The sequence below is a fragment of the Pollachius pollachius genome, assembly GCF_949987615.1.
Source record: "Pollachius pollachius genome assembly, chromosome: 9".
Taxonomy (NCBI): domain Eukaryota; kingdom Metazoa; phylum Chordata; class Actinopteri; order Gadiformes; family Gadidae; genus Pollachius; species Pollachius pollachius.
The window spans coordinates 23,280,215-23,295,700 of record NC_136942.1 but is presented as its reverse complement, the minus strand read 5'-3'; the positions used below and the strand labels follow the sequence as shown (position 1 = coordinate 23,295,700).

The following is a 15,486-nucleotide window of genomic DNA, read 5'->3' as shown; positions in this document are numbered from 1 at the left end:
TTGGCGAGTGAGTGAAATCCATGTGATCTCTCAGAGGAATCGTTGATCCACCACAGATACATGAATGAAACACTTCTTAATGGCGGGGAGAGAAAGAGAGAGAGAGAGAGAGAGAGAGAGAGAGAAAGAGAGAGAGAGAGAGAGAGAGAGCGAGAGAGAGAGAGAGTGAGAGAGAGCGTCCATCACTGAATAACCAACCACGGATTGGTTGAAACAGAGAGAGGTACCGTCCACTCTAAGTTTGGTGATATTCCTATCATATTCCTCAACCACACATTGCTCCCCTGGCCGTCCTCTGTCACTGTACGTCCCAGATCTCACACAGCAGCGGAGTAAACTTGTGGTCGCTGGTCCGCCATGACGTCAGCATCTCTGCGTGGTGGTGGTTGAGCGTCCGCAGCTCTGTCAGCCGGCCCAGCAGGCGGGCGAAGTGCTGTGGCTGGTGGGGATGGTGGAGGGCGCAGATCCTCCTCAGCACGTCCAGCATGGGGTCCTGGAGCCGCTCCACGGCCTGCTGGTCCTTGACGTAGGGCCGCTCTGATGGAGGACGGTAGAGACCCTTAGACAGAGACCCGGGGCTCCTACAGCTTATGAAGGGTCTGATCTGTACAAGGCCCCGGCAGCGCACAAAACTAGTGAACCAACTACACTAGTAAGAATTACATCACTCCACACTAGTGGAGATAACCAACCCGGGTACAAGGGCCCAGCAGCACGCTAGTGGAGATAACCAACCCAGGTGCAAGGGCCCGGCAGCACACTAGTGGAGATAACCAACCCAGGTGCAAGGGCCCGGCAGCACACTAGTGGAGATAACCAACCCGGGTACAAGGGCCCGGCAGCACGCTAGTGGAGATAACCAACCCAGGTGCAAGGGCCCGGCAGCACACTAGTGGAGATAACCAACCCAGGTACAAGGGCCCGGCAGCACACTAGTGGAGATAACCAACCCAGGTACAAGGGCCCGGCAGCACACTAGTGGAGATAACCAACCCGGGTACAAGGGCCCGGCAGCACACTAAACTAGGGAAGGTAACCAACCCCGGCGCCAGAAGGAAACTGAGCTATTTGAACGGTTAAGCAAACCACTGAGACGTTTAACTCAACGTTTCTGAACCACAAATACTTTTGATGTCAACATAATCATCTAGTAATGTAGCCTAGCAATTACTAATGGTGTTCATGCTAACTAAGGTATTCTTTCATAGGTTAATAGGGATAGGGTTAACCCTTACCCTAAGCCTATAAAATAATGTAATATAAATGAATACCTTAGTTAACATGAACACCATTCGTAAACATGAAAATCATTAGAAAATGATTAGGTAATGATAGGTAAGTCTTCAATCACTGTGATCAGTCCAGTAACCACACAGTGACCAAAGTGGACGGACATCAATAAAACCGTTCTCATGTTAAAATGACCGGAGCAGGAAGTGACTTTACCGCTAAGGACGCCCTGGTAACAGGGTCCACGGTGTCTTGTTAGTGCTGAAGCCACGTCTTATATAATCAGCCTGGAGAACACATTAAAGGTCTGACCTGGAGTCAGGATGGTCTTATATAATCAGCCTGGAGAACACATTAAAGGTCTGACCTGTAGTCAGGGTGGTCTTATATAATCAGCCTGGAGGTGTGCGCTCTGACCTGGAGTCAGGGTGGTCTTATATAATCAGCCTGGAGAACACATAAAAGGTCTGACCTGGAGTCAGGATGATCTTATATAATCAGCCTGGAGAACACATTAAAGGTCTGACCTGGAGTCAGGATGGTCTTATATAATCAGCCTGGAGACCACATTAAAGGTCTGACCTGGAGTCAGGATGGTCTTATGTAATCAGTCTGAAGACCACATTAAAGGTCTGACCTGGAGTCAGGATGGTCTTATATAATCAGCCTGGAGAACACATTAAAGGTCTGACCTGGAGTCAGGATGGTCTTATGTAATCAGCTTGGAGAACACATAAAAGGTCTGACCTGGAGTCAGGATGGTCTTATATAATCAGCCTGGAGACCACATTAAAGGTCTGACCTGGAGTCAGGATGGTCTTATATAATCAGCCTGAAGACAACATTAAAGGTCTGACCTGGAGTCAGGATGATCTTATATAATCAGCCTGGAAAACACATTAAAGGTCTGACCTGGAGTCAGGATGATCTTATATAATCAGCCTGGAGAACACATTAAAGGTCTGACCTGGAGTCAGGATGGTCTTATATAATCAGCCTGGAGAACACATTAAAGGTCTGACCTGGAGTCAGGATGGTCTTATATAATCAGCCTGGAGAACACATTAAAGGTCTGACCTGGAGTAAGGATGATCTTATATAATCAGACTGGAGAACACATAAAAGGTCTGACCTGGAGTCAGGATGGTCTTATGTAATCAGCCTGGAGAACACGTTAAAGGTCTGACCTGGAGTCAGGATGGTCTTATGTAATCAGCCTGGAGAACATGTTAAAGGTCTGACCTGGAGTCAGGATGGTCTTATATAATCAGCCTGGAGACCACATTAAAGGTCTGACCTTGAGTCAGGATGGTCTTATATAATCAGCCTGGAGAACACATTAAAGGTCTGACCTGGAGTCAGGATGGTCTTATGAATCAGCCTGGAGAACACATTAAAGGTCTGACCTGGAGTCAGGATGGTCTTATATAATCAGCCTGAAGACCACATTAAAGGTCTGACCTGGAGTCTGGATGGTCTTATATAATCAGCCTGGAGAACACGTTAAAGGTCTGACCTGGAGTCAGGATGGTGATGGCCGTCAGGAGGGCCTGTTCCTCCTGGAGCATGTGCAGCTGACCGATGCTGTTGTAGAAGTTAAACATCGGCGTGATGAACTCGTCCGATATACCTGAAGAACAAAAATAATAATGTGTTCGGTCTTAGACCAACTCACCCCAGTCCGAATCCACATGTGGCATGCACACACACACACACACACACACACGCACACGCACACGCACACGCACACGCGCACACGCACACACGCACACACGCACACACACACACACACACACACACACACACACACACACTTCATTTTTCAATCAGACAGGCATCTGCATTATTGTAATTGGATCCTCAATTATATAATACTAATACTATCAAAAACAATATTATTAATGATAATTTTTATAGTAATAATTTATATATATATCCATAATAATTACATATAATGCAACAAAGTTGAATGTTAAGTTAAAAAATACATTGTTCTTCAAAGGTCTTGTGTATTTTTCTATTCTCAAATAGGTCACTCCTACTAGAGAGTCAGACCCAGGCCTCAGACTCATCAAGCCATCAGAATGCCAGCGAGGGTCTGAGCTGAAGGGTGGGGACAAAAGACCCTCGATGTCTTGATAAACAACAATGGCATCTTGGACAGGTTGTCTCCCCACAGCCCCGCTGTCTGGCCTTTCGCATGAATATCTCAGATGGGCCGCTCACAATAGGAATGCACGAGGGAGCGTATGACGTGCACACTGGACCCGTCCTCCACAGCTCAGGAGTCGCCCTGGCCTTTCACGGCGCCACACGACATTGGTACAATGTTGGAGCACCCATTACTATGTCTTTAGCTGCTGACTATCAATAATGTTGAAGCAGTATTAAGTCTCTAATCAGGGACTTAGTTTCGTAGGCCAAAAGCGACACGTGGTGATTGTGTGTGTTTGTGTGTGCGTTGTACTCTGACTGTTTTTTGATGTATCAACGAGCAAAGTGCATGCACATGCACAGGCCCGAATGGAATGAAAGCGGAGCCAGTGAAGGTATGCCTGCATGTGTAAGCTACACCGAGCCAGCGATCAACAGGTCAGCCCCTATCTCCCTACAGCACCACACTAAAGAAACACACCTATCCATTATTCATATCCCACTTCACTGGAGTTAGAAGCTCTCCGCAAACTGAAGCAACTCGTTGCCCCGCTGCTGGCCGGAGTGAACAGTGGTTTGGCCTAGAGAGTGACCACGAGTCAGAAGAACGGCAAGAAGATTTCTACACAAAATATGTTAATGTGATATGACAAAATGCAATTCAATACCTTCTATACTGACACAGCCTGTATGTCTAATGGACGTGACTCCTCCTCTTTAGAATAGGATTCAGCATTTTATATGAGTCTTTAACCATCTGTGATAGGATGGAGATTTGGCATGACTCTTACTGATCTGTGATAGGGCCATGGACGGACGACATGAGTCTTTACTGATCTGTGATAGGGCCATGGACGGACGACATGAGTCTTTACTGATCTGTGATAGGGCCATGGATGGACGACATAAGCCTTTACTGATCTGTGATAGGGCAATGGATGGACGACATAAGTCTTTACTGATCTGTGATAGGGCGACATGAGTCTTTACTGATCTGTGATAGGGCCATGGACGGACGACATGAGTCTTTACTGATCTGTGATAGGGCAATGGATGGATGACATGAGTCTTAATTTATCTGTGATAGGGCAATGGACGGACGACATGAGTCTTTACTGATCTGTGATAGGGCCATGGTTGGACGACATAAGCCTTTACTGATCTGTGATAGGGCCATGGTTGGACGACATAAGTCTTTACTGATCTGTGATAGGGCGACATGAGTCTTTACTGATCTGTGATAGGGCCATGGATGGACGACATAAGTCTTTACTGATCTGTGATAGGGCGACATGAGTCTTTACTGATCTGTGATAGGGCCATGGATGGACGACATAAGTCTTTACTGATCTGTGATAGGGCGACATGAGTCTTTACTGATCTGTGATAGGGCCATGGATGGACGACATAAGTCTTTACTGATCTGTGATAGGGCGACATGAGTCTTTACTGATCTGTGATAGGGCCATGGATGAACAACATAAGTCTTTGCTGATCTGTGATAGGGCCATGGATGGACGACATAAGTCTTTACTGATCTGTGATAGGGCGACATGAGTCTTTACTGATCTGTGATAGGGCCACAGATGGAGGGCGGTCCTCCGCGGCTCAGGGTCAGAGGGGTAAAACGTGTTTCCCTGAAGAACAACACCACCAGTTGTTTCCTGACGGTGGACCTACCGCTCTTGCGTATTCTGTCCTCCAGCAGCTCTGAGTGTCCGCTGGGCATCTTCCTAGTGAAGACCTGGGCCGAGCGCAGGAACATGGCCTCCACGGCCGATCCCTTCAGCAGCGCTATCTGGTCCTCGTGGTCCAGACCCAGGAAGCCTGTCACACACCGCCTCGTCGCTCCGTTATCTCAGATAGCATCAGTGTGGGACGTCGTCTAACATCAGCACATTGCAATGCTCAACAGTGACAATATGATGTACATTACCTGGAATGTTCTTTGTAAACTCTACTAGAACCTGGACATGACTTGTGGCCATCTCTGTCAAGAGAAGAAAGTTTTCCTCTGCGTTGAACTGCTCTTGTAGCTAGGAAGATAAAAACAGAAAGATATTGACTTTAGTTAGGGTGAAATAGTCTAAGCCCATCAAAGGTGCTGTAGGTAAGATTTAAGATTAATTCGAGTGTAATTTATTAGAAATAGCATATCCCTCCATCAGCTATTAGTGGGTGAAATGCTCATTGAGGACATCTGTTCAGAGCTGACTGCGAGCCTGCTTCTGCATGAGACCATTTTGATTTTAGACCACTCCCAGTTATTTCTGCCCAATCAAGACAAGTTTTCTCAAATCAACAGATTTGTCTTATCCTTGGATATCAGGTGTATGACATGCAAAGCTTCTCCATGGCGGAGAAACATAAGAAGGGAGCAGATAAGGAGGCCTTGTAGAACCTGATAATATAATAAATTCCCGATAGTGTAATAGCGCCAATATTGTAATAAAAATCTGCACTCGAGTCCATTGAAAAAGTAATTAAACCTGATAATGTAATAACTTCCTGATGATTTAATAAAGTGAATTTCCCAATAATGTAATAATCTCTGTAACAATAATGTAATAAAGCATTACATTGACGGGAGGTTAATACATTATCAGTTTGGCCTTAATTTTGCAGAACCTGATAATGTAATATTTCCCTAATATTGTAATAATTTGACAGCAGACCACCCATTACTTGGGTCCAGGTGGTGATTCTGTGTAGGCAACTCTAGGTCAAGAGCCCTAGCGCCACCAACAGGTCAAAGTTGGCCATGCATCAATGTTATTAACTTTTGTGTATCTGGAACCCTTGGGCCAAGCCGAGTTCGACGCATCCCATGATGTCTTTTTTGCGCCGTATTGGATTTTCTGCCATCTTTGATTTGATCAAAAATATTTAAAAGGCCTCTCCTGTCATCAATTTTGTTGATTCTTCTCGAAACTTGGCCCAGATGATCTTCAGACCATGACTAAAAAATGCATTCAACAGCTTCTTGAAATTCAATGGTGCTTGGCCGTGACAGGCAATCAAACTTTACGGTGAGGTTGCCAAACAGGAAGTAAGCCCATTTATCAGCACACCATTAACAAATCTTAACCAAACTTGGTACATAGACTCATGACATCATCCTGGGGACACCCAAAACTTCTGGTGACCTCCGGGCCACATATTCTGTCCAATCTTCATGAAATTTATCATCTGATCTTCAGACCAAGTTGAACAAATGTTTCGAACTGTTTTTTCAAATTCAAAACCATTTGGCTGTGACAGCCTTGATGATCTTGAGTGCAATATTTCCAGAATGCATTGGCACAATTTCTTCAAATTTGGAGTGTTTATGAGTGTGAATTTTTGTATATGTTTTGGTATCCCAAACTTTTTCAGAACATTCATATCTTATTACTTATTTTTCAAGGAAAGAGTGGTGGAGGCCTGGATGCTGAAAGAAAGTTCAAATCCATGTTCAAAATAGCTGACTCATGATAGAGACATCAACCATAAAGAAGCTCTAAAATGGTGGCTCTAAAATTAGGTTGCTTTTCTGGATATAGGTTGTTTTTGTTGTGTGTTGAAATTAACTAAACAAATACAAAACCTTTGCATTTGGAGTCCACTGCCATTTGCCAGTGATATTTACAAGCTCAGAGCACAGTTGGTAGCACTTTATTATCCAGGGTCCCTAATACAATGTATCCAACCTTTGTACAAAGTAAAAAGTGTTACTGCACTGTTTGACCAGTACTATGTAGCCTAATATTGCTGTTGATTATGTGAAAATGTTGAAAGAACAAAATAATCCATTCCCTTCCAAAAACGTATAATAGCTGCAAGCAATGAAGAAGGGCCAGATATATTGGATCGCACCAAGGCTCGTTGAGACCAGGTTATTGTCCTAGGTTCAAAGCAGGTTTAATGTCAATAAGAGCTTAGGTTTAAAACCAGGATGCTCAAAGATCGGACATGAATCTTAATGAAAAGAATAATCATACTTTCATCAGATAAATGTGTCTACTTTCTTACCCTTTAACAATTTTGGTCTAAAAGCTGCCATAGACTATAATGGCAGAATAAATGTAGATGATTAAAGAGAATAATAGTAATATAGCTTCAGGTAGTAATGAAGGGGCCAAGCAGCAATAGGCCAGAGTAGCCACAGTAACAAGATAGAACTACATGAGACAAATAGCACCTTCAAGAAGTTTAACATAAAAAAATATTGGACAGAATTTGTGGCCTGTGAAAATTTACGATGTGATTTTGACAACTTTCAAAATGTCTGCCATTCTGATGCGAGTTCTCGTTTAGAAGCTGTATGGGGAGGTCTGACAGTATAACCAGACATTGAAAATAATTTAAAATCCGCACATGTGAAGAGAAAGCAGTTCAAACACAGCGCCCACCCAGAGGTCATAGGTCACCATTATTTTGGTATCCCCAGGATGATGTCATGAATCTATGTACCATGTTTTGTCATGATATGTTAAACGGTGGCTGAGAAATGGGCTTACTTCCTGTCAGCCAAACGGTTTTGAATTGGAAAAAGCTGTTTGACACATTTGTTCAGCTTGGTCTGAGGATCATATACGCCACGTTTCAGGAAGATTGGACACAATATGTGGCCTGTAAAAATGTACTATAGATTTTGACATCTTTCAAAATGGCAGCCTAATTCTGATGTGAAAAATAGTTTTGGAGCTATTTGGGGAAGTCTGGCAATATCACCAGACATTGAAAAATAAGTTTGCAATCCACTTACGTGAAGCGATACGAATTAAAACACATTTTAGATAATTGCACCGCCACCTAGATGTTAACGGTCACCAGATGTTTTGGGTGTCCCCAGGATGATGTCATGACTTTATATACCAAGTTTGGTTAAGATATGTTGAAGGGTTGCTGATAAATGGGCTTACTTCCTGTTTGGTGACTTAGTCATCAAGTTTGATTGGTTGTCACGGCCAAACGTTTTTGAATTTCAAGAAGCTTTTGAATGCATATATGTGTCATGGTCTGAAGATAATCTGGGCGACGTTTCGAGAAGATAAGACACAATTTGTGACTTGAACTGATTAAAGGGTCAAAAGTTATTAACATTAAGGCATGTCCAAATTTGATCTGTTGGTGGCGCTAGAGCTCTTCACCCAGAGTTGCCTACACAGTATCACCACTTGGACCCAAGTAATGGCTGGCCTGCTGTTAAATTATTACAATATTGGGGAAATATTACATTATCAGGTTCTGCGAAATTAAGGTTAACCTGATAATGTAACAACCTCCCGTTAATGTAATGCTTTATTACATTATTGGTACAGAGATTATTACATTATTGGGAAATGCACTTTATTATCAGGTTTTATTACAGTTTCAATGGACTCAAGTGCATATTTTTATTACATTATTGGGGTTAATACATAATCGGGAATTTATTACATTATTAGGTTCTACAGGCCTCGTTTTTGGGGTTGTTTAGTTTCAAAATCGGCCTCTCTTTTGTTCCTTTCTGCGCTCTCTCTCATCAGCTATTACTGACTTATGTCTTTAGGCCAGCACCCGTATTAATGTAATGAGACACGCCTGTTGTCACCCCTACTTCTCCACATCTGTGATGAAGGCCTATAAGGAATGTGAAGGTACTTCACGTTGGTCGTGATCCTCTAAAGCTGGTTCACCAGAGCGTTCAACGCGGTGAGACGCCAACCTCACATTCCCTATTGAACCCTCAGTCCTAAAATCATAAATCACAAGGATATTATCGGTAACGTACCAATTTCTTGGCCATATCCTGAGGAATTCGATGTTTGTTGTATGAATCGACTAGAAAATTCAAGAGTGTGTGCTGTTCTCTGGTGAGTTCAACTTTCTTCTGGTGGGAAAACAAAAGGCAAAGGCTTGAGACAACATTTCTGAAGTAGATAAGAAGAAGAATGATTTAATCTCAAGCTCAAGGCCTATATGAGTAAAGTATGGTTGCAGTATATATCTCCACATATATTGGTTTCATTGTCTCTAGCATTCTGTCTATCCCATAATATCAAACACTACACAGTGCCCCATCCAACAGGTGATGCTTACCTTGTGCAGCGTGGTGGTGGAGGTGACCTGCTTGTTCTCGCTGGGGTCGGGCCCCACATGGGCCTGCTGTCCAGCACACTCTACCAAAGATGAGGCCTTGGTGTTCTTCCTCAGCCTCTTTGATTTACACTGGATCTCAGTCAACAGACCTGGGAACAGCAGCCAGTTAACAACCTTCTGATCCATGTTTGGGTGGTGGAAGATCAAGGGTTGAATCATCATGTACAACAACGGCTGCAATTCCTCTGTCATGAATTTAAGTTGCCTGAAAATGATTAATAAATCAAAATTAATTCTGAAATATCTTTTAAATACATCATTTTAAATTCTGCATTTTGCATGAGCATGCTTAAGCTAGCAAAGTAATGGTGTGCTCTTAGTCTTTTATGAAGACACTGCAGGCCTATGCATGTCCCTACAATTTCAAGCAACAGTTTCAGTAGTAGAGGAGCACAGTCCAAATGTCAGAGGTCTTACACCGCCCAAGAGCTTTTAGGAAGACCTATATTTAAGAGCTGTCACAATTGTCTTTGATAAATATGTCATGCAGTCTGCAACCTTGCAGGTCTTGGTGCACTGTGATTGACCAATGCTCAAGTAGGCTACTATCTTTCTTCACCCAGCACTGTGGCACAACATGTGTAATAAAATGGATGCACTTATTACATCATCCACCATGACAACAGCTGTTCTCTGGCCTTCAAAACCTTCAGGGAACAATCCACCCCTACCTCTTGTACTAATACCGCCTGACTCCAACTCAGAAGTTGTGGGGTTGTTATGATCATGCTAGTGCATTAAAGTAGGCACCAATCGCTTTTTCTTGTGTTTTATAGCCTTGCCATGGCTGACTTCAAACTCACCAATGACTATAGGACATCTAATTATTATAGCCCACCCTACCCATACGGCGTGTGTCTTATCAGGACTCGTCCGGCCTGGGGATTCCTTTGGGACTCTCTTGTGATCACAGTCAGGCATAGGTCCTCCCCGCAGTGATACTCACACTCAGCCAACATGCCCATAGGTCCTCCCAGTGATACTCACACTCAGCCAACATGCCCATCTCCTTGCATTTCCTCAGTCGACATTCCTGGCATTTCCTCCGCATGTACATGTCCATCTCACAGCCTCCTCCACTCTTACATTTGTAAACAGCATTCTTTGTGATGCTTCTTCTGAAGAAGCCTGCCATGGGGGAACATAAATCATAATATAATGAGGAAAGAATATTTCATGGATCATTTCCAATAACTAACTCCAACATAGAAAACAAGACCAACAGATCACTTTCAAATTCTTATAATTGGGTTCATTTGATTGACTGATCTAATCAGCTGGAAATGGGAGCCCCTGTGCGTTGTATGCGTATATCTCAACCGTACAGGCCAGTGTTAACGTGGAGGAGTGGTTAGAGCCGGGATCCTGCAGAGCATAACGCACACCACGAGAATATTGTTATTAGACATTCTGACGGGGACATTTAGAACAATGGCCTGCGCTAGGGCCGCGGCGCTCGGGTTCCACCTGCATTGTGACTCTGAAAGCGGAGAGGGAACCCAACCTGGGAGCTGCTGGGCTCGTGCCAAGTACAAGACACTTCTATACCGACCCTGTTCTCAGGCAAATGGCAGAACAGTGGCTGCATCGCTGCCTCTGTGTGGAGTTACACACAAAGGAAGAACCTTTATAATAGTATAGTGACACTATATATACATATAGGGTCATGTCGAGAAGAGGTTAGAAAGGGTTTGACAGTGACTGAGACACTATCCATGGCCTCCTCTTCAAAGGGAGCTACTGTAACGTGTTCCACGTTCGAATTTGTTGGCTTGCCGTTAGTCCAATGCATCGTCACTTGACAGATGGCTCTACTCACACAAAGCATTTAGGATAACAGCCCTGTCTGGCCTGTAACCAAGGCAAGGGCACTGCATCTGCTGCACCTGGTGCATCTACTGCATCTACTGCACCTGGTGCATCTACTGCACCTAGTGCATCTACTGTATCTACTGCATCTACTGCACCTACTGCACCTACTGCATCTACTGCATCTACTGCATCTACTGCACCTAGTGCATCTACTGCATCTACTGCATCTACTGCATCTACTGCATCTACTGCATCTACTGCACCTAGTGCATCTACTGCATCTACTGCATCTACTGCACCTACTGCATCTACTGCATCTACTGCATCTACTGCATCTACTGCACCTACTGCATCTACTGCATCTACTGCATCTAGTGCATCTACTGCATCTACTGCACCTAGTGCATCTACTGCATCTACTGCATCTACTGCACCTAGTGCATCTACTGCATCTACTGCATCTACTGCACCTACTGCATCTACTGCATCTACTGCATCTACTGCATCTACTGCATCTACTGCACCTAGTGCATCTACTGCATCTACTGCATCTACTGCACCTAGTGCATCTACTGCATCTACTGCATCTACTGCATCTACTGCATCTACTGCATCTAGTGCATCTACTGCATCTACTGCATCTACTGCATCTACTGCATCTACTGCACCTACTGCATCTACTGCATCTACTGCATCTACTGCACCTACTGCACCTACTGCATCTACTGCATCTACTGCATCTACTGCATCTACTGCATCTACTGCATCTACTGCACCTAGTGCATCTACTGCACCTAGTGCATCTACTGCATCTACTGCATCTACTGCACCTACTGCATCTACTGCATCTACTGCATCTACTGCATCTACTGCATCTACTGCATCTACTGCATCTACTGCACCTAGTGCATCTACTGCATCTACTGCATCTACTGCATCTACTGCATCTACTGCATCTACTGCATCTACTGCATCTACTGCACCTAGTGCATCTACTGCATCTACTGCATCTTCTTCTTCTTCTTCTTCTTCTTCTTCTTCTTCTTCTCCTTCTTCTCCTTCTTCTTCTTCTTCTCCTTCTTCTTCTTCTTCTCCTTCTTCTCCTTCTTCTCCTTCTTCTTCTTCTTCTTCTTCTTCTTCTTCTTCTTCTTCTTCTTCTCCTTCTTCTCCTTCTTCTTCTTCTTCTCCTTCTTTTTCTTCTTCTCCTTCTTCTCCTTCTTCTCCTTCTTCTCCTTCTTCTTCTTCTTCTTCTTCTTCTTCTCCTTCTTCTCCTTCTTCTTCTTCTTCTCCTTCTTCTTCTTCTTCTTCTCCTTCTTCTTCTTCTTCTTCTTCTTCTTCTCCTTCTTCTTCTTCTTCTTCTTCTTCTTCTTCTTCTCCTTCTTCTCCTTCTTCTTCTTCTTCTTCTTCTTCTTCTTCTTCTTCTCCTTCTTCTTCTTCTTCTTCTTCTTCTTCTTCTTCTTCTTCTCCTTCTTCTTCTTCTTCTTCTTCTTCTTCTTCTTCTTCTTCTCCTTCTTCTTCTTCTTCTTCTTCTTCTCCTTCTTCTTTCCATTCTAACCATCGGTCTGACTAAATATCATTCAATGTACACAACAAGCCCTAACGTTCATTGTAAACCTGGACTGTTAAAGTGAGTGTGTGTGAATTAAAGATTTTGAACATGCAAAGCAACCCCATTAAAGTCCAATCACCCAATCAAAGTTATGCCCGGCATTTCATTGGCTCTATTACACATTTGAGCCATGTGTCCTCCTGCATCTTTGCGCACCTTTGCAGCCCTCACAGGTGAGGGCGTTGTAGTGGTAGCCAGAGGCCTTGTCCCCGCACACCACACACAGCTCCTGACCCTTGACCCTGCCCGTGTGGGAGGGGTGCCGGCTCTTTTTGCATACGGCGGGCATGGCCGCCGCCGACTGGTCCACGTGGGGGTCGAAGGTGACCTCCAGGGGGCCCTTCCTCAGCTCGTACATCCCTGCCGGGGAGTACCACTCCTCCCCGCTGTACTGGGGGTAGTAGGGGTGCTGGCCCGGATAGTAGGCCGGGGGGGACTCCCCCGGCCCCCCTGCGGGGTACTGCATGCTGGCGTAGCCGGCGAAGGGTAGGAGGTCTGAGTCTTGCAGCAGGGGACTGCTCCCCTGATCCGCCAGGATGTCTGAGGGGGGGGGGGAGAGAAAGCGTTTGTTTGAACTTCAAGGTTCGCGATGAGGCGCCTGAGGAGGCCGGGATGCATGGCCGCATGGCCCTTGTTCTCTGACCTGTAAGGTCAACCTCAATGAGGTATTGCAATCTAAGATACTTAAGTTCAGTGTACATATATTTGTTAAAGAAACAGTAGGAATAGAACAGTGTCTAAAACAGCCCATATCGCGTGGATAAGCTATGCAAGTTGAAAGGTGGACAGAAGTTACGATGAAGGCTTAGTTAAGTTAAAGATCTCATGGACAATGTAAGGAGTGGCAAACCCTGACGTGCAAAAACAAGTGAATGATTTACAACTTGGATGATGTACGGCCCATACCGCTTGTGTGGCACACAACCATGAAGCTAAACATTGACATCTATTTGAAATATCAAAAGTATCAAAACACCCTGGAGACACCATTATGTTTGCAAATAATGTCAAATGTTTAGGTACTTTAGCAATACTATTCTTGTTTCCTTTTTATTTTTTCCTTTCATAAAAGACAAAATTGCCAAACTTTTGCATCTACCCACGGCCCTGAGGAACCACAACGGTCAGATCAGCGGATACCGGCGCCGTGCGTCGAACTGACCTGCTGACAACTTGGATCGGACCATAGCCATCTTAACGATGTCGTGGCAACAGGAGCCCCTGTCCGCTGCCTAGGGTGCCGCTGTGGTGGTCTGCCCGGACCACTAATCAAACACATTCCCTCCACTTCGGTTCATGTTCCCGATGCAGCGTAGAGCCGGGCCAGACAGACTTACCACTTGCTTGAGAAGTGCCAACGGGGAGCAAAGGTTGCAATGGCTACTCATTAACCTCACGGTCACACTGTTCTTTTTACAACCTTGTGCGTTACAATGCAACCTGTGAAGTGGGTCACACATCTGGGTAGTGGTGGGGACGTTGTTCAGCCTCTGGCGTTGCGCTGAACATACATTTTTTTAGGGGATTTTGCTGACGCTTTTATCCAAAGCGACTTACAACCATTCAAACACACATTCACACCGACGGCTCGGTCAACCACGCAGGGCGACAGCCGGCATGTCAGGAGCAGTCAGGGTGAGGCGACATGCCCAGGGACACCTCGACACTCCGCTAGGAGGAGCCGCGGATCGAACCAGCGACCTTCCGGTTACCAGCCAACCCGCCCTACCTCCTGAGTTACTGTCGTCCCAGCATGCGACAGACGGAGTCGTGATCGAGATATGGGTCTATCGCACGCAACTCACCGTAGAACTGTGTTGCCTCAGACAGTCCGTATCCATCGCTGTGGGGGAGCTGGCCCACGGCCTGGATCTCTGGGCCCCCCCACACGTTCATCCAGCGTGGTGATGGGGCTCAGACGGAGAATCAGGAGGCTGGAGCCTCGGCTGCACAAGACGTCCAACTCTGGCACGAGGGTCGGGTTCATGTTAATGTTGTTACAGGAAGAACCAGTGAAGAGCAATAGTTTTACACCATTCTGAATCATCGCTGTTCACTTGGCAGGGATTTAAGACCCTACCCACCAATGTGAACAATAAATAATCTGATATAGCTCCATTTGTATAAATATATAATGAGCGTTTGCCCTGGGATATGTTCCTTCCTCATATTTACATTAACTTATTGTGTGATGGAATATCAAATATTAATACAGTTGGACTCCCACGTCCCCTAACAAGTTTTATTATTCCCCACAAGCCGGCAGAAACAAAGGGAAAGCCATGAGAGGTCGAGGTAAATCACGGCCTGAGAACAGTCAACGGTCTGAACCTTTTAATTAGCTCTGATTTCCCCAGGGCCCTGCGGCAGCGGGCAGGGAGGCACTCTGTCAACCCACACAGCAGTCACAGCCAGTGGCCCTTACCGTGGAGCTGGCACTGGAGTCTGGTCACTACACAGTCCTGGGCTGTTCCTGATATCCGGTCCGTGTGCTGTAAGCACCGTCGATGTTCACTAGTGCACAATACATCAGCCAGGGTCTGGTGCTCCGGTGGGAC

At 45.1% G+C, this 15,486-nt stretch overlaps 1 protein-coding gene across 1 annotated transcript; it reads right to left on the bottom strand.

Annotated features, from left to right (window-relative positions):
* Positions 1–298: 298 nt before the first annotated feature.
* Positions 299–14,824, bottom strand: nr1h4 (nuclear receptor subfamily 1, group H, member 4; the record flags this gene model as incomplete). Its single annotated transcript, XM_079743911.1, has 9 exons — positions 299–537; positions 2,747–2,860; positions 5,065–5,211; positions 5,321–5,420; positions 9,140–9,238; positions 9,448–9,596; positions 10,495–10,635; positions 13,085–13,468; positions 14,734–14,824. The coding sequence occupies 9 exons, from the start codon at positions 14,822–14,824 to the stop codon at positions 299–301; spliced, it is 1,464 nt and encodes a 487-aa protein (XP_079600037.1).
* Between the last annotated feature and the right edge of the window lie 662 nt (positions 14,825–15,486).